At 48.1% G+C, this 23,210-nt stretch overlaps 1 protein-coding gene across 1 annotated transcript in view; it reads right to left on the bottom strand.

The window, feature by feature from the left end:
- SLC35F4 (solute carrier family 35 member F4) overlaps positions 1–23,210 on the bottom strand; it is a 54,989-nt gene that overhangs the window by 7,156 nt on the left and 24,623 nt on the right. The window contains exons 3-6 of the mRNA XM_015426586.1: positions 17,639–17,936; positions 10,797–11,016; positions 5,777–5,902; positions 1,034–1,226 (exon numbers count right to left, since the gene is read on the bottom strand). Coding sequence (XP_015282072.1) covers positions 1,034–1,226; positions 5,777–5,902; positions 10,797–11,016; positions 17,639–17,936 — 837 coding nt within the window. The remainder of the gene's footprint in view (positions 1–1,033; positions 1,227–5,776; positions 5,903–10,796; positions 11,017–17,638; positions 17,937–23,210) is intronic.

Here is a 23,210-nt window from a genome sequence, read left to right as displayed (position 1 = left end):
AACTTACAGGGTCATCTAGTCCAACCCCCTGCACAAGGCAGGGAATTCACGACTACCTCCCTCACATACGCACCCAGTGACTGCTGTTCCATGCCCAGAAAATGACAAAAAACCTCCAGGATCTCCAGCCAAACCTGCCTGGAGAAAAATGGCTTCCTGACCCCAAAATGGCAATCAGCATTTCCTTGGGCATGTAAGAAAGGGCCACGAGAACCAAGCACTGAGGCAACCCTTCCTGCCCTCCCTCTCATGATCTGCCCGAGTTCACAGAATCAGCATTGCTTTCAGATGGCCATCTAGCCTCTGTTTGAAAACCTCCAAAGAAGGAGAGCCCACCACCAATGCTCCCTCTAAGCTGTGGAGTCCTGTGAGCAAAAATTCTACTTTGTGAGCTACTGGCATTAAAGTTGTGAGCGAGCAATGTGGCTACTGTCTAAATTAGTTTGCTCTAGAGCCATCCTTCCTGAGCTAAGACAAAAATGTGTGAGCCAGAGGTTAAAAAACTGTGAGCTAGCTCACACTAACTCAGCTTAGAGGGAACACTGCTCACCACCTCCCGAGGAAACCTGTTCCACCGAGGAACCGCTCTAACTGTCCAGATGTTCTTCCTAATGTTTAGCCAAAAACTCTTCTGATTTAATTTCTACCCATTGGTTCTGGTCTGACCTTCTGGGGCAACAGAAAACAACTCCACACCATCCTCTAGATGACAGCCCTTCAAGTACTTGAAGATGGTGATCATATCGCCTCTCAGTCATCTCCTCTCCAGGCTAAACATACCCAGCTCCTTCAACCTTTCCTCATAGGACTCGGTCTCCAGACCCCCCAACATTTTCGTTGCCCTCCTCCGGACACGTTCCAGCTTGTCTATATCCTTCTTAAATTGTGGTGCCCCATACAGAACACAATACTCTAGCTGAGGCGTAACCAGAGCAGAGTAAAGCGATACCTACACTTTTGAGTGATCTGGACACTACACTTCTGTTGATACAGAAGAGGAACACAGAAACCATTTCCCCCCCTCGATACCTACCTAGCCAGAGGCCTGCGATTCCACACAGGTAGCCCCAGGGCACGGCTGAAAAGGGGGACCAGTACTCCACTTTCGTGAAATACAGGATGATGGGGGTAAAGGAGAGGAAGACCAGGTTGAAGAAGCCGAGGGTGGAAATGAAGTGGGCAGCTTCCCCGAAGTTGGCGCTTCCAAGGAACATCTTGAACAAAACCTAAGGGGAAGAGAGATAGGAGAGAAATGGAAGGAACGGGGGGGGGGGAGGATGAAATGTAGGGGAAGAAAAAACCGATAATAGTAGCAGCCCACTTTTAGGGAATAAACCATTGAAAGCACAGTCTTCCTGAGCCAGCTTTGGCTGGGAGGGCGGGGTATAAATCTGATAAATAAATAATAAATAAGGAATAAGGCCACTGTGGAAATAAATACAACAAACTCTAGAAAGAGGCTCTGGGTGGGTGCCCTGCCCTTGGGCACTCAGCGTCAATTTGCTGTGGTGACCTCAGCAGGGTATAATGGCACAGAGTCTACCATTTTCTCCAGGGGAACTGATCTCTACCATCTGAAGAACAGTTGTAATTTTGATCTCCAGCCATCCCCTGGAGATTGGGAACAATGGTTCCCCATGAGGAAATGTCTGGTTTGGAGGGTAAAGTCTATGGCATTGTCCCACCCCTCCTCAAACCTCACCCTCTCCAGGCTCCATCCCTCAAATCTCCAGGAATTTCCCAACCTGGAGGTGGCAACCCTATCTCCTTCCCAGCCAACCATCAACATACTGTTATCTGCCCCTCTGACTTTTAGTTTCCATCTCCTCCCCCCACCTTGCAGCCTCTACCTAGGAAAAGTACAGTTTCTCTCCACAGTGGGGACCAAAGCAGCTCACATCATTCTCCTCTCCCCTTTTGATTTGCACAACAACCCTGTGAGGTAGGTTAGGCTGAAAGTCTGTGACTGCTCCGAAATCACCCACTCAACTTCCACAGCAAGAACCTGGGTCTGGCAGACCCTGCTCTGAAGTGCTAACTGCTACGCCTAGGGTAGCCAACCTCCAGGTGGAGTCTGAAGATCACCAGGTATCACAACTGAACTCCAGACAACAGATCTCTCTACCCCTGGAGAAAATAACTGCTTTGGTGGGTGGACTCTATGGCATTCTATTCAGCTGAGGCCTCTCCCCTCCCCAAACTCTGGCTTCTGTAGACTCCACCACAAAATATCCAGGAATTTCCCAACCTGGAGCTGGCAACCCTAGTCAGGACTGGCTCCAATGAGTTCCCGACAAAGGCCTGGAAAGGTCGTCCTGCCTTTGCCTTTTTACTGACAGAACCAAGCTTGGTTGCCTAGCAACAGCCACTGAGGGAAAAGTTAGTCCCACAGGAGCCAAGCAGGAGAAGTGTCTTCGTCAGGAGAGACAGCCATTTTGGCAGTTTATTCTGTCAGGGAGGAGTGTCCAGGCTGGCAGTGGGCAGGGGAGAGGAGCAGACCCAGCATCTAGCCAATGGCGCATGAGTACTCTTCAGTGGTGGTTGATGGGCCAATGGCTGATGGAGTGCACTGCACAGCCAATGGGAGAGCTGGAAATGGCCACTGCATAAGGCAATTTTATATATATGATGCTAAATGCTAGATCAGGCTAGACCGCATCAGTGGGTGGAGAAACAGATATGATAAAAACTTGTGTGAGGAAGGAGGTATTTTTTCCTCAGGTGCTGAGGCCATGGGAGGAGACAGATCTCTCCACTGGGAAGGCAGCCATTGACCATGTGCTCACCGAGGAGCTGGAGCAACCTACAACGTAATGGCAACTCGGTAGAGATCTAGAACTCCTAAGCTAAAGAGCCTGTCCTAATTTAACATCTGACAGGGCATTTATAGAGAGAGGGACAGAGGATTTCTGTTTTACCCAATTCTTTTGTATCCCTTGCTCAATCCGGTGCTGTGCTAAAAGTATTCTTATGAAGATGTTCTTTTTAATAAATAGTTTATAATTTTTGATGCTGGTAGTGGTTCTCCGTACCATGTAGACCTCCACCATCTTGGACACGCTATTTTAAAAGGAACGGCAGGGGGAAGGCAGGCAATTGGCAAGTAGCTATTCCTCCAGGGGCACACAAGGCAGTAGACTGTCCCTGTAGTGACCAGTTGCTGTGCAGCAGGAAACAAGGAGGCAAGGCCTCAGAACTTGGAAGGGAAGCTGGGAGTCCTGATCATCCCAGCGGGCAATTCCTTACAAAGTCAGGTGGTGCCGGTGGGCTACCTGAGAGTGGAAGAAAAGCCTCTCCAGGGGTTGAGAAAAACCCAGGAGGGCCAAGCAGAATAGGGCCTGAAGGCCAGAGGTTATATATTATATCGGAAGGATGGGGGGGGAGACCTGAGTCAGATTGAGGTGATGAGAGAGGAGGTCCTAAAACTGATAGACAACTTAAAAACTGAAAAATCACCAGGCCCAGATGGCATACATCCGAGAGTTCTGAAAGAACTCAAATGTGAACTTGTAGATCTCCTGACAAAGATATGTAATCTTTCCTTAAAATCTGCCTCCATTCCTGAGGATTGGAAGGTAGCTAATGTCACTCCCATCTTTAAAAAGGGTTCCAGAGGAGATCCGGGAAATTACAGGCCAGTCAGTCTGACGTCGATACCGGGTAAATTGGTGGAAACCATTATTAAGGAAAGAATTAGTAGGCACATAGATGAACAAAACCTATTGAGGCAGACTCAGCACGGTTTCTGTAAGGGAAGATCTTGTCTCACTAACCTGTTAGTGTTCTTTGAGGGGGTGAACAAACATGTGGACAAGGGGGATCCAATAGATATTATTTACCTTGACTTCCAGAAAGCTTTTGATAAAGTTCCTCATCAAAGGCTCCTAAGTAAGCTCAAAAATCATGGGATAGAAGGACAAGTTCTTTTATGGATCAAAAACTGGCTAGTTCATAGAAAACAGAGAGTGAGTGTAGGTGGGCAATTTTCTCAGTGGAGGGTGGTAAGCAGTGGGGTACCGCAGGGATCAGTACTTGGTCCACTGCTTTTTAACTTGTTCATTAATGATTTGGAGATGGGAGTAAGCAGTGAAGTGGCTAAATTTGCGGATGATACAAAGTTGTTCAGGGTGGTGAAAACCAGTGAGGATTGTGAGGCACTCCAAAGGGATCTGTCAAGTATGGGCGAGTGGGTGTCAACATGGCAAATGGGGTTCAATGTGGCCAAGTGCAAGGTGATGCACATTGGAGCCAAAAATCCTAAATATAAATACACATTGATGGGGTCTGAACTGGCAGAGACTGATCAAGAGAGAGATCTTGGAGTTGTAGTGGATAACTCACTGAAAATGTCGAGACAGTGTGTGACTGCAATAAAGAAGGCCAATGCTATGCTGGGGATTATTAGGAAGGGTATTGAAAATAGATCAGCCAATGTCATAATGCCCCTATATAAATCAATGGTGCGACCTCATTTGGAATACTGTGTGGAGTTCTGGTCACCACATCTTAAAAAGGATATTATAGCTTTGTAAAAAGTGCAGAAAAGGGCATCTCGAATGATAAAAGGGTTGGAACACTTTCCCTATGAGGAAAGGTTAAAGCGCTTAGGGCTCTTTAGCTTGGAGCAACGACGACTGAGGGGAGACATGATTGAGGTTTATAAGATTATGCATGGGATAGAGCAGGTAGAGAAAGAGGTACTTTTCTCCCTTTCTCACAATACAAGAACTCGTGGGCACTCAATGAAATTGCTGAGTGGTTGGGTTAGAACGGATAAAAGGAAGTCCTCCTTCACCCAAAGAGTGATTAACACTTGGAACTCACTGCCACAGGAAGTGGTGACGGCTACAAGCATGGACGGCTTCAAAAGGGAATGAGATAAGCATATGGAGCAGAGGTCCATCAGTGGCTATTAGCCACAAGGTATAGATAGGGGCTCTGGGGCAAGTGATGCTCTGTCTTCTTGGTGCTGGGGGGGTCAACAGTGGGAGGGCTTCTAATGTCCTGGCCCCACTGGTAGACCTCCTGATGGCACCTGGTATTTCTGGCCACTGTGTGACACAGAGTGTTGGACTGGATGGGCCACTGGCCTGATCCAACATTGGCGTCTCTTCTGTTCTTCTGTTCTTATTCTGCCACAGAGGGGAACTTCAATATTCAGAGGCACTAATCCTCTGTATCCCAGAGCCAGGAGGCAACATCAGTGGAAAGCCTTGGCTTCTATGTCCTGTTGTTGGCCCCCCAGAATAAATGGTTGGCCACTGTGTGAGACAGGATTCTGGACTAGATGGACCACTGGTCTGATCCGGCAAGGCTCTTCTGATGTTCTTATAGACTGTGATAAGCCGCACAGCAGAAGGCAATTCCTGGCCTCAAAAGGATTTCCATTTGCAACCAGCATTCCACACTGCAAAGAAGGTTTTTTCCTCACTGGTGGGGGAGTCATCATCAGCCCTGAACATTTATTTCTGGCCGTGCAAAGCCAACCTCTTGCAAAAACATCAGAAACGACACCACGGCCGGAAAAGAAGGAACTCGGAGATGTTAATCTGGCAGGCGTGGACGAATAGAGTTTTCATTAAGACTCGATAAAGGGAGGCTGAGCCAAATCCTCGGGGGCCACAAAATCATTATCTGTGCCGTACTTTTCCCCCGCCTCGGAATGTCAATCAGATAACCCAAGTCAGAGGGAGGCCTAATTTTTGAAACCAATCTTCTCTGCATGGGTGTGTGTTTTTGAAAGCGATGTAGAGGGTAAGACAATGAGAGGACCTACCTTATACAGTGCCGAGGTTGAGGCGGATCCGACGGCATAGGCCACGCCAAGAATGGACTCGCCGGGATAACCGTCGACATACGCCATCATCACAATCCCGGTGATGGCCATTATTGCGGCGACGATCTGCGGTACCCAAAAGCAAAGATATATAAACACCACTTGGTGATTCGGAAAAAGAAAGCTGATACACGTATAGGACTCTTTTTCTGCAAACTTGGTTTGCTCTATGGGGAGGTTTGCCAGCTTCCCAGTTGGGTCCTGGAGATATCCCAGAATGACAACGGATCTCCAGTCTAGCGAGATCAGTTTCCCTGGAGAAAATGGCTGGTTTGGAAGGTGGACTCTATGGCATTGAAGACCCAATTACGCAATGTCTTCAGACGATACCGTGAGTCCGCTGACCCATTTTGTCTGATAGAATACTTTAAACTTAAGAGCCAGCTACAACAGAGTATGAACAGAGAGAAGAACTGAATATATTAATACACAATGGGAACAATTATACCAGGCCACGATTTTAAATAATACAAAAACATTCTGGGCCATCGTCTCGGGGGCATGTCGTGTGGAGGCCCCCTCTATGTCTGCGATTTCTCCCCAAGTGTGGTTCAATATTTTTTCGACATTATTCCATGAGGACAATGTCCACACGACGGAACACTAAGATTTTCTGCCTGAAGACTTACCCGACTGGGCTCCTGTCACACCTGATGAAATGAAAGAACTGATTGGCCAATTAAAACCAGGAAAAGCAACCGGTCCTGATATCATTCTCCCTGAAAAATTTAAAACTAAACCCTGACGGGTGGGCGGCCCCTCTTGCATCCTTTTTTTACAATGATTGATAAATCCGGCCTTATCCCTGATGCGTGGTTAAACGCAATCACAGTCCCAATTCACAAAAAAAGTGATTGCGCAATTCCTTCCAACTATAGACCAATCAGCCTGCTTTCCGTTATGGGCAAACTGTATGCCAGACATCTACTATCTAAGCTGACCGTATGCATGACAGAACAGAGAGTCTTAGGCCCGGAACAGCTGGGATTCTATAAAGGGAAAACGACTTCAGACCGTTGCATTGTATTAGACTCTATGGCGTTATGTCCTGCTGAGGTCCCTCCCCTCCCCAAACCCTGCCTTCCCCAGGCTCCACCCCAAATCTCCAGGAATTTCCCAGTCCAGCCACTCTCCCCCTTGAGAACCCAATTTTCAGGTTCTGCACACCTGTCAGGATTGCATCCTGCCACTATTCAAAGAGCCGCATGGGCTATCGATTAGGCTCAATTCAAATGTGCTGGTTCTTAGCTTTTAAGGCCTGCATTGCTTGGGACGAGGGCTCCTGATTCGGAATACAAGCTCCCATTAGGATCTGCTTCAGTGGCCCAGATCCTTCCAGAGCGCGGCGAACGTCCTGACTCAAATTAGGGAATACCTCCCCATACTCTCCCCTCTCTGAATGTATTTGCATCCAACCCTTCCCCTCCGAGTTGCTCAGGGAGGCCTATAGGGTATTCCCTGCCCCCCCTTTTATCCTCACAACAACCTTGTGAGGTAGGACAGGTTGAGTGAAACTGGCTCAGAGTCGCCCAGCCAGTTTTAACGCAGAGCGGGGACTTGAACGCCTGTCTCCGACGCTTTCTGCATGTCTCTCCCCGCTCTTGCATTTTCTATTCCTTTGCCTCTTCAGCTGGCTTCCGCAATGGTATTTGCAGTCCGAGATGCAAAAACGAGGTTTGCTCCCCCTTGTGGCGCAGCGACGGAATTCCTGGAAACAGGAAGTCTGATGCGGCGCTGCAAGGGAAGGCAAACCTCGTTTTTGCATCTCGGACTGCAAATAGCATTGCGGAAACCAGCTGAAGAGGTGGAGGAATGGAGATGCAAGAGCGGGGAGAGGCGTTTGCGTGGAAAATGTCTCCCAGTCGCACAGTCGAGCCACTGCACCCTACCGGCGCTTCTGCACAATACTCTGAACCCTCTGCCTGCATTGAATCTGATGGCTTTTTTTGTTTTCTGATTTGCCCGTGGTTCTCCCACAGTTTAGTTTTCTTATATCTTGCATTGCTCACCGCCGATCACCTCCTTAGTTAGACACTTGCAGTATATAACTTTTTAAATCATTCCTTCGCCGCCCTGCTGCTGCTGTTTAATATTTTAATATACAGAATGGATTTTCACTTATTCTGCTGTTGGCTTCTTTTTTGGGATGTTTTTTCGGGAGAGCCAGTTCCGTGTAGCGGTTAAGTGCACCGACTCTAATCTGGGAGAACCGGGTTTGATTCCACTCTCCTCCACTCGCTGAACTGCAGGCTGTGGAAGTTCAGCAGTTCGAGACCCGAGTGTGCCACATGACGGAGTGAGCTCCCGTCTCTCGTTCCAGCTTCTGCCAACCTAGCAGTCCGAAAGCAAGAAATTGCAAGTAGATAAATAGGTACCACTTCAGTGGGAAGGCAATAGTGCTCTGTGTGCCTTGGTGTTTAGTCATACCGGCCACATGACCACGGAAATGTCTTCGGACAGCGCTGGCTCTTCGGCTTGGAAACGGAGATGAGCACCGCAACCCTAGAGTCGGATTTGATTGGCTTTCGAGCAAGTGAACCTATAGCATAGCTTGCATCCTACCACTCTGCTTGGCCAAACGAGAAGCCTTTCTCTGGCCAAAGAAGCCAAAGGAGGAAGGCTTCCGATACCAACCCGTGTGCTGATGGCAAAAATTGCTGTTCACTGAAAGAGGGACCCTACTGTGCCCTCACTAGATTTGCCAGCTGCCAGGCAGCAATGGGGAATGGCAATCCCCCACCATGACATCATGTAACAAATAATAATAAGTGATGTCACAGGCTACGATGACACTCTAGGAATCCCACAAATCTCTATAGAAATGACCATAGAGATTGGTGGAATTCCTAGAGTGTTGTTTGGGGTTGCGTGTGACATCATTTCTGGGTCTTTGCCCAGAAATGACATCACATCTTCGGCAATGCTGTTTTCCAGGGCTCAGCATACACAGTCTTTTCTACGCCCATTTTATCCTCCCAACAACCTGGTGAGGCTGAGAGAAGGTGACGGGCGCAAGGCAGAGTTGCCAACTCGTGGTTGGGAAATTCCTGGAGATTTGGTGGTGGAGCCTGAGGAAGGCAAGGTTTGGGGAGAGAAGAGAAGAGAAGAAGAGACTGGATTTATACCCCGCCCTTCACTACCCAAGAGTCTCAGAGCGGCCTACAAACTCCTTTCCCTCCCCCTCCCCACAACAGACACCCTGTGAGGTAAAAGAAGAAGAAGAAGAGATTGGATTTATACCCCGCCCTTCACTACCCGAAGGAGTTCAGAGCGGCTTACAAACTCCTTCCCCTTCCCCTCCCCACAACAGGCACCCTGTGAGGTAGAAGAAGAAGAAGAAGCGATTGGATTTATACCCCACCCTTCACTACCCGAAGGAGTCTCAGAGCGGCCTACAAACTCCTTTCCCTTCCCCTCCCCACAACAGGCACCCTGTGAGGTAGAAGAAGAAGAAGAAGAGATTGGATTTATACCCCACCCTTCATTACCCGAAGGAGTCTCAGAGCGGCTGACAAACTCCTTTCCCTTCCCCTCCCCACAGCAGACACCCTGTGAGGTAAAAGAAGGAGAAGAAGAGATTGGACTTATACCCCGCACTTCACTACCCAAAGGAGTCTCAGAGCGGCTGACAAACTCCTTTCCCTTCCCCTCCCCATCACAGACACCCTGTGAGGTAGGTGGGGCTGAGAGAGCTCTTGACAGAAACGGCTCTTTTTCAAGAACAGCTGTGCCAGAGTTATGGCTTGCCCAAGGTCATCCAGCCAGGTGCAAGTGGAGGAGTGGGGAATCAAACCCGGTTCTCCCAGATTAGAGTCCGCGCACTTAACCACGACAACCAAACTGGCTCTCTGTGTTCTGTGTGCCTTGGTGTTTAGTCCCCTTGGAGGGGACGGACCTCAGCGGTGATATAATTGCCTCAGAGCCCGCCCTCCAAAGCAGCCATTTTCTCCAGGGAAATCGATCTCTGTAGTCTAGAGATCAATTATAATTCTGACACCTCCAGGCCCCACCTGGAGGTTGGCAACCTGGAGATTAGCAACAGTCGCCCAAGGTCACCCGGCAGGTCCCACAGCTGAGAACCAAACTAAATGTGGCAGCATCATTATGGCTGCCATAAATACACCATCATGTTTGGCCCTGAACGAGAACTCGAATCTGGGACTCCCAGATTCTAGTCTGATGCTCTATCCACTACAGACCGCAAAAAGAAGAAACTGTGAGGTAACTGCGCTAGAAAATATTTCAATCACAATCACAATATTTATACAAAAATGTGTACCAAAAATCATATAAATGCACAAGGCAGTTGAAAATGGTGTGACGATGGTCTCCGGAATGTTCTATCATTTCGATACTATTCTTCCGAAAGTGGATGAAAGCAGCGACTCTTGGTCTGTCATTTCAACAAGTAAGTGCTTGCCCTAGGAACATTCTTTCAGAGAATTTCTTGCAACTAAGTTATGATACATCGGTGAATATTAATGAAATTTTTGATACCTACTTGTTGAAATGACAGACCAAGAGTCGCTGCTTTCATCCACTTTCGGAAGAATAGTATCGAAATGATAGAACATTCCGGAGACCATCGTCACACCATTTTCAACTGCCTTGTGCATTTATATGATTTTTGGTACACATTTTTGTATAAATATTGTGATTGTTATTGAAATATTTTCTAGCTCAGTTACCTCGCAGTTTCTTCTTTTTGCGGTCTGCTCTGTGACTTTGACCATCATTTTTGAGCTCTACCCACTACACCAGACTGCTCCTCAGGCACAACATCTTTGAATGCTCGCCGGCCCACGACAAGGGGCCGCCTCAGGTTTCGATGGTTTGATTTCGATGCTGTGAGCATGGAAACATACATTCAGTTTTGCGTTACAGTGCGGGACCCGATCCCTAGAATCCTGATTGGAAGTAGAGGGGGAAAACCACGAGAAAGAACTGTGCTGGCCATTACCCTTACACCCATGAACCTGTCCTTCAGCACGATCCAGGACAACAGGAAGACGAAGGCCTTGTTGCAACAGAAGAGGGCCGAGACGTCCGTGGCCGTCAGCCTCTTCAGAGCTAGCAGGTAAAGGTAGTTAGTCAAAGTCCAGAGAATAGAAAAGGGAGCTGTCCTTTTAAGAAAGAGTTTCAGCGTCAGACCGTCTTCGCCGAAGATCCGACTGCATTCCCTAAGGACAGGAAAGCGGTTGAGAAGTCAGGGCGAGGAGCAGAGATGCCATATGAACAAGAGGAACCCCAGTCGGACCCACGCTCGTCACGAGGATCCAGAGTTCTCCCAGCTTTGCAGTCTGCATAATGCGCGGGCGTTCTGTCAGCCCTTCTCCTCATCTCATGCTTTGAGTGGACTACCTGTCTTATTTGCATTTACTAAATTGCCAAAGGCGGGCTGATTTATTCATATGTCAGTTCTTCACCTTACCAAAAAAACCCGGAAACATCTTAGAAGAGAAGAAAAAGATATTGGATTCATACCCCGCCCTTCACTACCCAGAGGAGTCTCAGAGGGGCTTACAAACTCCTTTCCTTTCCCCTCCCCACAACAGATACCCTACGAGGCAGGTGGGGCTGAGGGAGCTCTGACAGAAACTGCTCTTTTTCAAGAACAGCTGTGCCAGAACTATGGCTTGCCCATGCTCATCCAGCAGGTGCAAGTGGAGGAGTGGGGAATATTACGAATCATATTATTATTTGCCACAGTTATGAAGAACTGGGACATTTTTGTCCCACATAAGTTCATCCTTAGCGTGAGAAATGTATTTTGTTATGAACACAGTGCAGGCTGTTCCAGAGTGGCTCCACCGCCTCTTCACCCATTATGGCATTACGTCCTGCTTGTTGGAAGTGTGTGACTTGCTAGGTCTAGATTCCAGTCATTATAGGGTTAATCTGTTGTTTACTTCTGTGCTATTGTTTAGACTGACCTGGAAGGAAACTTGGCCCACAGCCAATGTAAACAAGGCCCATGAAACTGAGTAACATTGATTGGGTAATGCAATCAGGTGACTTCCTTCTAGGGGTCAAGAAGAAGGAGAATCTCCATTGTGGTGTGACCATGTGTCTGTAGCTGTAAGGATGTAAAAATGTAGGTCTAGATATCTCTTTTGTTTGTAGATTTCCATGTGAACCCTTCCCTTAGAAATAAAGCTTAGAAAGAAATGTCTCCTCTCCAATGGAGCAGAGATCCATTGGAAACTCTGAGTATTTAAGTATTTTTGACTATTTTCCCCAACACTGCTGAGGTCTCTCACATCCCTAAACGCTGCTTTCCCCAGTCTCCACCTCCAAACCTCCAGAAATTAAGTTTTAGCTTGCAAATCTGGTTTCCCTGGGGAAAAGAGGTCCTAGAGTTGAAGCCCTCTTGAAAGAGGAATTTAAAGCTAAAGCAAAATTTAGGATCAGATGCAAAATTATGAAATGCGAACTTTAAAACATGCGTCTGGAAAATTCAGACTTTCAGAATTTCGCGCCTGGATGTAAAATTCGTACTAGCTATAAATGCACATGTGTGATCCAATACTCAAATTGCAGCACTAAAATCATAGCCCCAACGAACTATCAGGAACCCAAAATGGAAATTTCAAATGTACTGCATTCAAACGGATCTACCATCCTTTAATGTCTCTTATTCTCAGACTCCCATGTCATGAAATAGCAGTTTGAAACAGAGAAGCTATAAACATTGGAATCTTTTTTTCCTTTTTCTTTTTAAAATCAGCTTCTGAAAAGACTTCAAATGAGTGACAGTTTGAGCTTTAGACGCAGACCCACAGACATAGGGGGTGGAGCCTGAGAGACAAAGGGCGGTGCCCCAGGTCAGAGGGTGGAGCCTGAAAGGGCACACCAGGGATGCTAGTGGTCCCTGGTGAAAGCAGAGGATAGCCAATCAGGAAGAGCCTGACTTTGCCTTATTTTTCCTGGGTGGAACCTGCACAGGACTTATCGTTTGTTGACGCTGTCATATTAGGGTTATCATTCCCCAGTTCGGGGAGGGGGCTCCCTTCCTTTTGTGGGCTCCTGCCTGCCATTAACCAACTGGCCGGCAGGAGGAAATCCCCCCCCCTAAGAGCAATGTCAGCTGATGTGCCACTGTCACCTGAAAGTGATATAGGCACATCGGTGATGTCGGGATGGTGGTGCATTTGACGCTCTGGTTTGGGGGCAAAACTCTATGGTTTGAGGGCGATTTTACCATAGAGTTTTGCCCAAAAGCCAGAGCGCCGCCCCAATGTGCTTACATCACTTCCAGTGACGTCAGTAAGTCGGGGCGACGCTCCCAGGTCCCAGAACATCCCCCCATCCCACTGTGTGTATAAATTTAGGGGGGAAACCTTGGACTTGTATTTATGAAAAACTCATTATACTTATACAAAGGAAATGCTTTGAACTTTCATAAGATTATCGATGCTACATGCTGGATTGCGCGATTTTGTGAGTTTTTTTCTGAATTGGCTATCAGGTTCTGCTTTTGAAGAAGCCGTCGCGTGAAGGGAGTCGCTGGAACCTACATTCTTTTCAAAGTCTCAGCTTGGCCATATCTGGAGGGAACGCTATGTAGGAATAATGTTTACAGTGCTTATCTAAGTGCTCACATAGGGACTGATTTCCCACAAGACGCTGCTCCGCCCTTGCTCTTCCCCCCCCCCAATTCTATGTGTCAATTTCTCACTACTTGCTGCGCAGCCGCATTTTGCCCCACAGCTTCGCCCGATTTCCCCCGTGTCTTCTTGATCTTGTTTTTTGAGGATTGAGTCAACGCGGGGGGAATCGGGCGAAGCTGCGGGGCAAAATGCGGCCGCGCAGCAAGTAAGAGAGAAACTGACACATAGAATCGGAGGGAAAGGAAGAGCGAGGACGGAGCAGCGGCTCGTGGGAAATCGGTCTGAGCCTTACACTCTTTACATTTTTGTTCAAACGTTTTGGAATCTTTATAAAAACGCATACTTCCTTTGTGTAAGTATAACGAGTTTTTCATAGATACAAATGGAAGATTCTCCCCCCCCCCCGATCTGCCACTCAGGGTAGCACCAGGAGAATTTTACAGAAGGTATCACATGCAGTGTGATGTCACTTCTGGGGGAACTGCCGGAAACGAGGAAAGGAAGGGGGTTAAGCAGGTGGCTCTACATCTGCCTCTGCCAAGAGCCAAGGAAAGTTCTCTGAAACTTGTGTGACCAGAACAGCTTCCCGTTTTTCAAAGTTTGATTTCATCTGTCTCATTGTGATTCCATCCTTCCTCCCAGTTATTCAGCATGGTGTCCATGGTTCTCCTTTCCTCTATTTATCCTCACAACAACCTTGTGAAGTAGGTGAGGCTGAGAGAGGGTGTGACTGGTCCAAGGTTACCCAGAGAGCTTCCATGGCTCCTTGAGGACTTGAACCTACGGAGACTCCCTCTCCTTTGCCCATTGAGATCTGGCAAGGGGAAAATGTTTTTAAAAGGAGATTTCCCCCCCAAATGGTGTTATGTCACATCATCATCATCATCATCATCATCATCATCATCATCAAATTTTATTTAATTTAATGAATTATTGAAGTAATAAATAAAGTGGTGATTATACCAGGGGGCAAATAATTTCACTGACCTCCTATTTAAAGAAAAACAGAGAAGCCTACAAGAAAGATTTGATGAATAGGATTGCATACTTAGAACAATATCTCCCGTGCTACATACTACGTAGATCTTGTTCTTGTGTGATGTCACTTCCTGTGAACATCCAGGAGTGATGTCATGTCGCTGTGAGGCCAATGTGACACTCTAGGATTCAAGGGGAGGGAAACTCTATTGTTTTACCACAGAGTTCTGCCTAAATCCTAGAGTGTCTCATCGACATCAGACCAGGGATGTGGCATCACCTCTGGATATTTGCTGGAAATGAGGTTACACTGTCATTCCCTCCCCATCCCCCTCACCAGTCTTTGCCTGACAACTTAACCACTATCCTCTGCTGCTTCTCCAAGAGGTCCCTTTCTAGGGTTGCCAACTCCAGGTTGGGGAATTCATGGAGATCTGGGGGTGTAGTTTGGGAAGGGACATCAGGGGAGTTTAAGCTCATACAGACCACCCTCCAAAGTAGCCATTTTCTCCAGAGGAACTCATCTCTGCAGTCTGGAGACCAATTCTGGGAGATCTCCAGGTCACTGTGGTGGGACAGCTGCCAGGGGAGCCCACCAATCAACCTCTCATGCTACATGTCTGTACCCATCCTCCCAATTGCCCAGAGTTATTGAGGAAAGGCATGTGGGTGGTGCAAAGTGGAGGCACCCCTAGGTGGCCGGGGCAGGAAGTGCAGGAAACTGAGCATGGATGGTGGGAAGGCTTGCAATCAGGAGGAGGAGGCACGGGCAGGTGGGGAGCCCCTGCAGGTGTAGGGGTGGAAGGGAGGGCATGAAGGGGCCCCTGGGCACTGTCTGCCCAGGGTCCCCCAAAACCTGGAACTGGCCCTGTCCATGCCCCACCTAAGAACATAACATAAGAACATAAGAGCCCTGCTGGATCAGACCAGTGGTCCATCTAGTCCAACATCCTGTCTCACACAGGGGCCAACTGGTTCCTCTGGAGGGCCAACAACAGGGCAGAGAGGCCGAGGCCTTCATTAGAACATCAGAAGAACCCTGCTGGATCAGACCAGTGGTCCATCCAGTCCAGCATCCTGCCTCACACAGTGGCCAACCAGTTCCTCTGGAGGGCCAACAGCAGGGCAGAGAGGCCGAGGCCTTCATTAGAACATCAGAAGAACCCTGCTGGATCAGACCAGTGGTCCATCCAGTCCAGCATCCTGCCTCACACAGTGGCCAACCAGTTCCTCTGGAGGGCCAACAGCAGGGCAGAGAGGCCGAGGCCTTCATTAGAACATCAGAAGAACCCTGCTGGATCAGACCAGTGGTCCATCCAGTCCAGCATCCTGCCTCACACAGTGGCCAACCAGTTCCTCTGGAGGGCCAACAGCAGGGCAGAGAGGCCGAGGCCTTCATTAGAACATCAGAAGAACCCTGCTGGATCAGACCAGTGGTCCATCTAGTCCAGCATCCTGACTCACACAGTGGCTAATCAGTTCCTCTGGAGGGTCAACAACAGGGCAGAGAGGCCAAGGACTTCATTAGAACATCGATAGGGCCCTGCTGGATCAGACCAATGGTCCATCTAGTCCAGTATCCTGTCTCACACTACCTTTCAGCTGGAGATGCCGTGGCTTGAACCTGGGACCTTCTCCATCCAAAGCATATGATCTACCACTGAGCCGCTCCCCAGAGTAATATTCTGTAATATTCAGAAAGCACGTACAGCTCCCTTATCACACTATTGGTCCATCGAGTTCAGTATTGCCTACTCAGACCGGCAGCAGCTTTCCAGGTTCTCAGGCTGAGGTCTTTCCCATCACCTACTGCCTGGTGCTTTTAACTAGAGATGCCGGGGATTGAACCTGGGGCCTTCTGCATGTCAAGCAGATGCTTCACCACTGAGCCACAACCCCTTCCCTGACAACCTTGAACACAAGAAGCTGCCTTCTAGTGAATCAGACCCTTGGTCCATCAAGGCCAGTAATGCCTACTCAGGCTGGCAGCAGCTCGCCAGGGTCTGAGGCGGAGGTCTTTCACATCACCTACTGCATGGTCCTTTCCACTAGGGATGCCGGGGATTGAACCTGGGACCTTCCCCATGCAAAGCAGATGCTCAACCACTGAGCCCCTCCCCAAAGTAATATTCAGAAACCACGTAAAGCTGCCTTATCACATCATTGGTCCATCAAGGCCAGTCTTGCCTACTCAGACTGGCAGCAGCTCTTCAGGGTCTCACTTAGAGGTCTTTCACATCACTTACTGCCTGGTCCTTTCAACTGGCGATGCCGTGGATTGAACCCGGGACCTTCTGCATGCCAAGCACGTGCTCTACCACTGAGCCTTGCCCCCTCCTGTTCAGTGTGACGTCACCTGATTGTGAAATCCCTACAAAAGGATGTTTTGAGACATGGTTGCCATATGACCTGGGCCACTATTGATTTTGCGTGGATCGGCTTGGAAAGGATTCCGATAATTTGCATCTTTAGCTGGCGGCAGAGTGGATGCTTGGCCAGCAGATTCAAGCTTTTGGAACAAAAGATTTGTTATGTTAAGGGGGAAAAGTGTATGTGTGTGTGTGTGTGTGTGTGTGTATACATATATATATATATATATATATATATATACATACACACACACACACACACACACATATATATATATATATGGGTGGGAACGCACAGGAACAGAGTTCCGGCTGGCTCCTGAGTTGGCCACACCCAGCAGGAACTAATTAGCATAATAGGCCACACCTAACAGCAGACACTCATTAGGATTGGCTACATTAGGGGTGTGTGGCCTAACATGCAAAGAAGTTCCCGCTACAAAAAAAGCCCAGGGTTTTGACAACAAAGTAAACAGAATAAGAAGCAAAAGGTGGGTTTGGTTGGATGACTATGCTTCTGGTAACATGTGGGGTGTGGCCTAATATGCTAATGTGTTTCTTCTGTTGGGTGTGGCCTATTATGTTAATGAGTGCCTGCTGGGCTTTTTCTACAAAAAAAGCCCTGTGTGTGTATGTGTGTATGTGTGTGCGTATGTATGTATGTATATATATATATATACACACACACACACATACACACACACACACACACACACCCATGTCGTTGCATCCAAAATTGGGTATTATTTAAAGGCGCCGATCCTGACTACGGACTTGGTTTCCTCTTTGCCACTCCTTTGCGCCTGCTTTTAAGTAAAGACGCCTCCCCAGGACCGGAGACTCACCTGATTTTTTTGATTGGAGACTGCTTTTCCTGTGCGGTTGCCAGGTGCCCGGAGTAATAAACGGGGAAGAACATAATGTTCCAGTTTGTGGAAAACCAAGTCATGAAAAACGGGTAGTCAAAGTTCTTGTACGTGATTTTGACAATCTGCGTGGTTCCGACCCACGAGGAGGAGACCGACAAGATGATCAGGAATCCCCAGACGATCTTGAGGAACGTGGACTTGCATGATTCGCACCGGGTCTGTGGGCGGCTCTCCTGGCTGGAGGTGTCGCCATGGGCTTGCGTCCCGTCTTCTCCTAGAATAGAGACAACGGGGTCTATTACCCATCACATTATGCTGGGCTTTATGCATGAAAAATAATGACTGTTCTCTTGGCTAGGGCTGAGGCGACCGTTGCCAAGTTTAATCTTTTCACCTCGAAGGTCATGATTTTGGCAGGCTGACACCCTCCAGAAAAAGCCACTTTTTAATCCTCGCTGTTTAATGGATGTTTGCAACTCTTCGCTGCCCGTTTTTCACTTTCCTCCCCCTTTGCTGTTTCGGGGCCATTTTCCCTCTCTTTTTCATTCCTCGGCATTCCAGCTGTTGTACGCACATTTTATGAACCAATCTGTACTCTGCCACTGCCTAACAGGTTTAACTTAGTAGGTGTACTTAGCACTTCCATAATGCATATGATTCTGACATCATGAATGTATTCAGGTATTAACTTTGGTTCATTTGTGACTGTTGCTGGGAAGAAGGCTGAAATGCTGATACACAGTTATGCTACCCATGACCTTGCTTGTTCTGGCCAGCTACAACTGCGCATGTTTCTAATGTGAGTTAACCTAGCTAGAATGAAGAACAGTAAGCACTCTGTAACCATATCAGTTATATAGATACAACATTGCTGCTTCATAGCTTCCAAAAGAAAAGTGTATTGTTCTGTTAGGAAAAGAATAACTCTGCCTGGGAACAAACCCCCCCACACCAGGTCTTAACCCAATGGGAAATAGTTGATGAAATTTGACAATGTTTGATGGAACCAATAATTCTCTTCTATTTCTCTGATGTAATGTATAAAATGCTATTTCACCCAATGTAACACTTGAAGAATCTGTTGGGTATTCAAGGTTCCAAAACCTTTGAATCTGTATTCTTCTTATTAATTTTTTTGTTTCCAACTCTACAGGACTGCTTTTGTGTGTTTTCTCAAATTGGCCTGGGCAAACACAATCAGGGACAGAGGTTCTGTCTTACACAGCCAGTCAGCGATCACGTACTGGACACGATGACATTTCAATGCTATCTATAACCAAAACTGATTTAGAAGAAGAAGAGATGGGATTTATACCCCGCCCTTCACTACCCGAAGGAGTCTCAGAGCGGCTTACAAACTCCTTTCCCTTCCCCTCCCCACAACAGGCACCCTGTGAGGTAGAAGAAGAAGAAGAAGAGATTGGATTTATACCCGGCCCTTCACTACCCGAAGGAGTCTCAGAGCGGCTCACAATCTCCTTTCCCTCCCCCTCCCCACAACAGACACCCTTGTGAGGCAGGTGGGGCTGAGAGAGCTCTCTCGAGAATGGCCCTTGAGAGAACAGCTCTCAAAGAACCAGTGTTCCCTCTAAGCTGAGTTAGTGCGAGCTGGCTCTCAGTTTTTTTAGCCTCCGGCTCACACACTTTTGTCTTAGCCCAGGCAGGATGGCTCCAGAGCAAACTAATTTATGCAGCAGCTCACAACTTTAATGCCAGTAGCTCACAAGGTAGATTTTTCTGCTTACAAGACTCCACACCATAGAGGGAGCACTGGAAAAAAACCTTATGACTGGCCCAAGGTCACACCAGCAGCTGCATGTGGAGGAGTGGGGAATCACACCCGATTCTCCCAGATCAGAGTTCGCGCTCCTAACCACTACACCAAACCACTACATAGCTGAGCTGAGGCCATTTTAGGGAAATTAACCCAGTCAGTGAATGCTTCCTGTACTGAGCACGAGGGCAATCCTAGCCAATCAGGGAATCACACTAAGAATCGAGCCACCTCTTAGGCCTTTCTTAGTGATCCGGGGTCTGTCTGTGTCATGTTCCTATACCGGTGCAGCCTACAGGCTCTAAGGAGGCCTAGTGGCTCCAGGGAAGCCTGTATTGTAGTAGCCATTAGGGCCTACATTTCCCTGGTCCCCTCTGGACCCCGTGATTGGCTAACAGGGAATTTGGAGGGAAAACTTGCACCAGTAGAGGAGTAGGGGGCGGTGCCTGGGAAGAAGGGATAAAAGGCCTTGCCCAGAGTGGGAGGTGGTTCACTCCTAGGAAGCGGAGCTAGTGTGAACCTGCTGCAGATGGAGGGATCCCTCATCCAAAGGGGGTGAGTCATAGGGTTGCCCAGGGGTCATTTCGTAGAAAAAGAGCTAGGGGAACTCATTAGCCTAACTCATTAGCATATGCCACACCCCCTGACATCACTGGAAGTGTGTCATAAGGCCACACCCCCTGACATCACCGGAAGTGTGTCATAAGGCCACACACCCCACCCCCAACGGTCCCGGCCGCTGCCTCCAGCCTTGCAGCTCCACCGCCGACCCTGCCTGGCCCCAGGCAGGCAGGGGTGGGGAGAGGCAGGGAGGAAGCAATTTACCTTCCCTCTTCTCCTGCCTCCTCCTGGCTGAATGAGGGCCGGAAGCGGGGCGGCCGGAAGCAGGGGGCGGGGGAACTGCGATCCCCTGCGATCCCCCCCGAAATGACCTCTGGGGTTGCCAAGTCTGGGTTGGAAAATACCTGGAGACTTTGGGGGTGGAGCCAGGAGAGGGCGTGGTTTGGGGGGGAGAGAGGCCTCAACATAATACAATGCCACAGAGTCCACCCTTCAAAGCATACATTTTCTCCAGGGGAGCTGATCTCTGTCGGCTGGGGATCAGTTGTAAAAGCGGGAGATCCCCAGGCCCCACCTGGAGGCTAGCAACCCTAATGGGTCAGCTTGAGGCCAAAGACCTAGAAAAAGGCTAGGCAGGTACAGCAGAGCCAGACGCGTTAGGGGTTTCTTTTATTTGTTTGCTTACCTACCTTTACTGTTCTCTTTATCCTATATAGTACTTGCGTTACAGTAATTATTATACCTCTTTTAAGAAAATTATTTGTTACTCTCCCCACATCCTCATGCCTCATTCAATCATGTATAAAGAAGAAGAGGAGGATGAGGAGATTTATACCCCACCCTTCACTACCCAAGGGAGTCTCAGAGCGGCTTACAAACTCCTTCCCCTTCCCCTCCCCACAACAGACACCCTGTGAGGTCGGTGGGGCTGAGAGAGCTCTTTCAAGAACTCTCCTTGAGAGAACAGCTCTGACAGAACTATGGCTTGCCCAAGGTCATCCAGCAGCTGCAAATGGAGAAATGGGGAATCAAAGGGAACACTTAGCGGGCACACTGGTGGTGGCAGCTATTAGAGAACCTTTTTAGCCACTGCCTGTGACAGGGAATTACCCAAAAGGGGAAGTGGCTTTGAATCCTACTGAAATATTTTGTGGGACTGCAAACTGCCCCTGTTTAGGACCAACAGTAGTCTGCATGTAGCATATAACGAGTGCAGTAACAAGGGTATGTGCTCTGACCTTAGATGGCCCAGGCTTCCCTGATGTTGTCAGATCTTGGAGACAAGCAGGGTTGGCTTGGATGGGAGACCACCAAAGAAGTCCAGGGTTGCTATGCAGAGGAAGGCAATGGCAAACCACCTCTGAATGTCTCTTGCCTTGACCTGGATGACCCAGCAGAGCCCTATCTGGTCAGATCTCAGAAGCTCATCAGGGTCGGCCCTGGTTAGTACTTGGATGGGAGACCACCAAAGAAGTCCAGGGTTGCTATGCAGAGGAAGGCAATGGCAAACCGCCTCTTTTTTGTCTCTGCTCTGACCTGGGTGGGTCTTGCATTCAAAACCCTATGAGGTCACTATAAGTCAGCACTTTTTAAAAAAAGTTTATTTTCCAATTTTTCCATTTTACAACCACCACACCGTAGTCTCTGTGTTTTACATTATTTGACATACGTTAATTCATACAGACAACTTTAGTGCTATATCATGTATAAAACAACAACAAATACATGTACTAGCATTTCCTTCCTTTGTTACCTAACTTATGCCTATCTTTAGCCAGTCATATACTATTCCCCATCTTCCCCAAAAAGTCTCTTCTGGTTTATTTTTTAAGAACATATTCAGCTTATCCATCTCTGCTACTTCTAGAACTTTATATTTCAATTCTCTTATAGATGGTAAACTCTCTGATTTCCATCTCTTTGCTATGAGGATTCTAGCTGCTGTTAAAATGTATATTATTATATGCACGTGATCTTTGATTGTGTCCGGTAGCATATTTAATAGGTACACTTCCAGCGTCAAAGGAATATTTATTTTTAGATCCCTTGAAAAAATTTTATGAATTTTTTTCCAAAACTTTCGGACTTGACAGTACTTTACACACACACACACACACATACTCAACGAGGGTATGTAGCAAAGTGTCTCGTGGCCTAAAATGCACAGGGGGAAAGGAAATGTGTTCCAACACTTAGTAACCAAAACCTCCTGATAGAGCTGTGTGCGGCCTGCGCATGAAAATAAATAAATACAAATCTGCACTGAGTCATAACCTATTATTGGCCAAACAAATTGAAATTTTGTGAAGTATATAAACCATGCAAAATGAATTATGCGCATTTTTGGCTTATTTTGTACGCTTGATTCCACCCGTCGCGAGGAGGAACACGGAGCTATAGGAGACATCGAAGGCCGGTTTCCAGATCCCTTGAAACGGCCGGGTACATTCAGATGGACGTACAAGAGCCCCCTCACCAATGTCCCCTCTAAGCTGTGGAGTCTTGTGAGCAAAAACTCTACTTTGTGAGCTGCTGGCCTTAAAATGGTGAGCCAGCGATTTGGCTGCTGCATCAATGAGCTTGCTCTGGAGCCATCCTCCCTGAGCTGAGACAAAAATGTGTGAGCTGGAGGCTAAAACAACTGTGAGCTAGCTCACACTCACTCAGCTTAGAGGGAACACTGCCCCTCACCTGTTTTTCAGATAGGGTCGCCTGCTCTGGGTTGGGAAATACCTGGAGATTTTGGGGGTGGAGCCCGGGGAAGGCGGGGTTTGGGGAGGGGAGGGACTTCAGCAGGGTAGAAGGCCATACAGTCTGCCATCCAAAGCTGCCGTTCTCTCCAAGGGACTTGATCCCTGCCATCGGGAGATCACATATAAACGTGAGAGATCTCCAGCCATCACCTGGTGGTTGTACAAACTCAAGCTGCAGAGTTAGAAGAGTCAAACAACACAAATATACACTGCAAAAACCTTTTATAAGGACTCTGGGGCAAGGGATGCTTTGTATTCTCGGTGCTTGGGGGTGGGGTCAACAGTGGGAGGGGTTTCTAGTGTCCTGGCCCCACTGGTGGACCTCCTGAGGGCGCCTGGTATTTTTGGCCACTGTGCGACAGAGTGTTGGACTAGATGGGCCACTGGCCTGATCCAACATTGGCTTCTCTTATGTTCTTATGGTGCCAGGGGGGGGGGGAAGCAACAGTGGGAGGGATCC

The sequence above is a fragment of the Gekko japonicus genome, unplaced genomic scaffold (assembly GCF_001447785.1).
Source record: "Gekko japonicus isolate JY-2015 unplaced genomic scaffold, Gekko_japonicus_V1.1 scaffold1603, whole genome shotgun sequence".
Lineage (NCBI taxonomy): Eukaryota > Metazoa > Chordata > Lepidosauria > Squamata > Gekkonidae > Gekko > Gekko japonicus.
The sequence above is the reverse complement of the archived record's forward strand: the minus strand, read 5'-3'. Positions and strand labels throughout refer to the sequence as shown.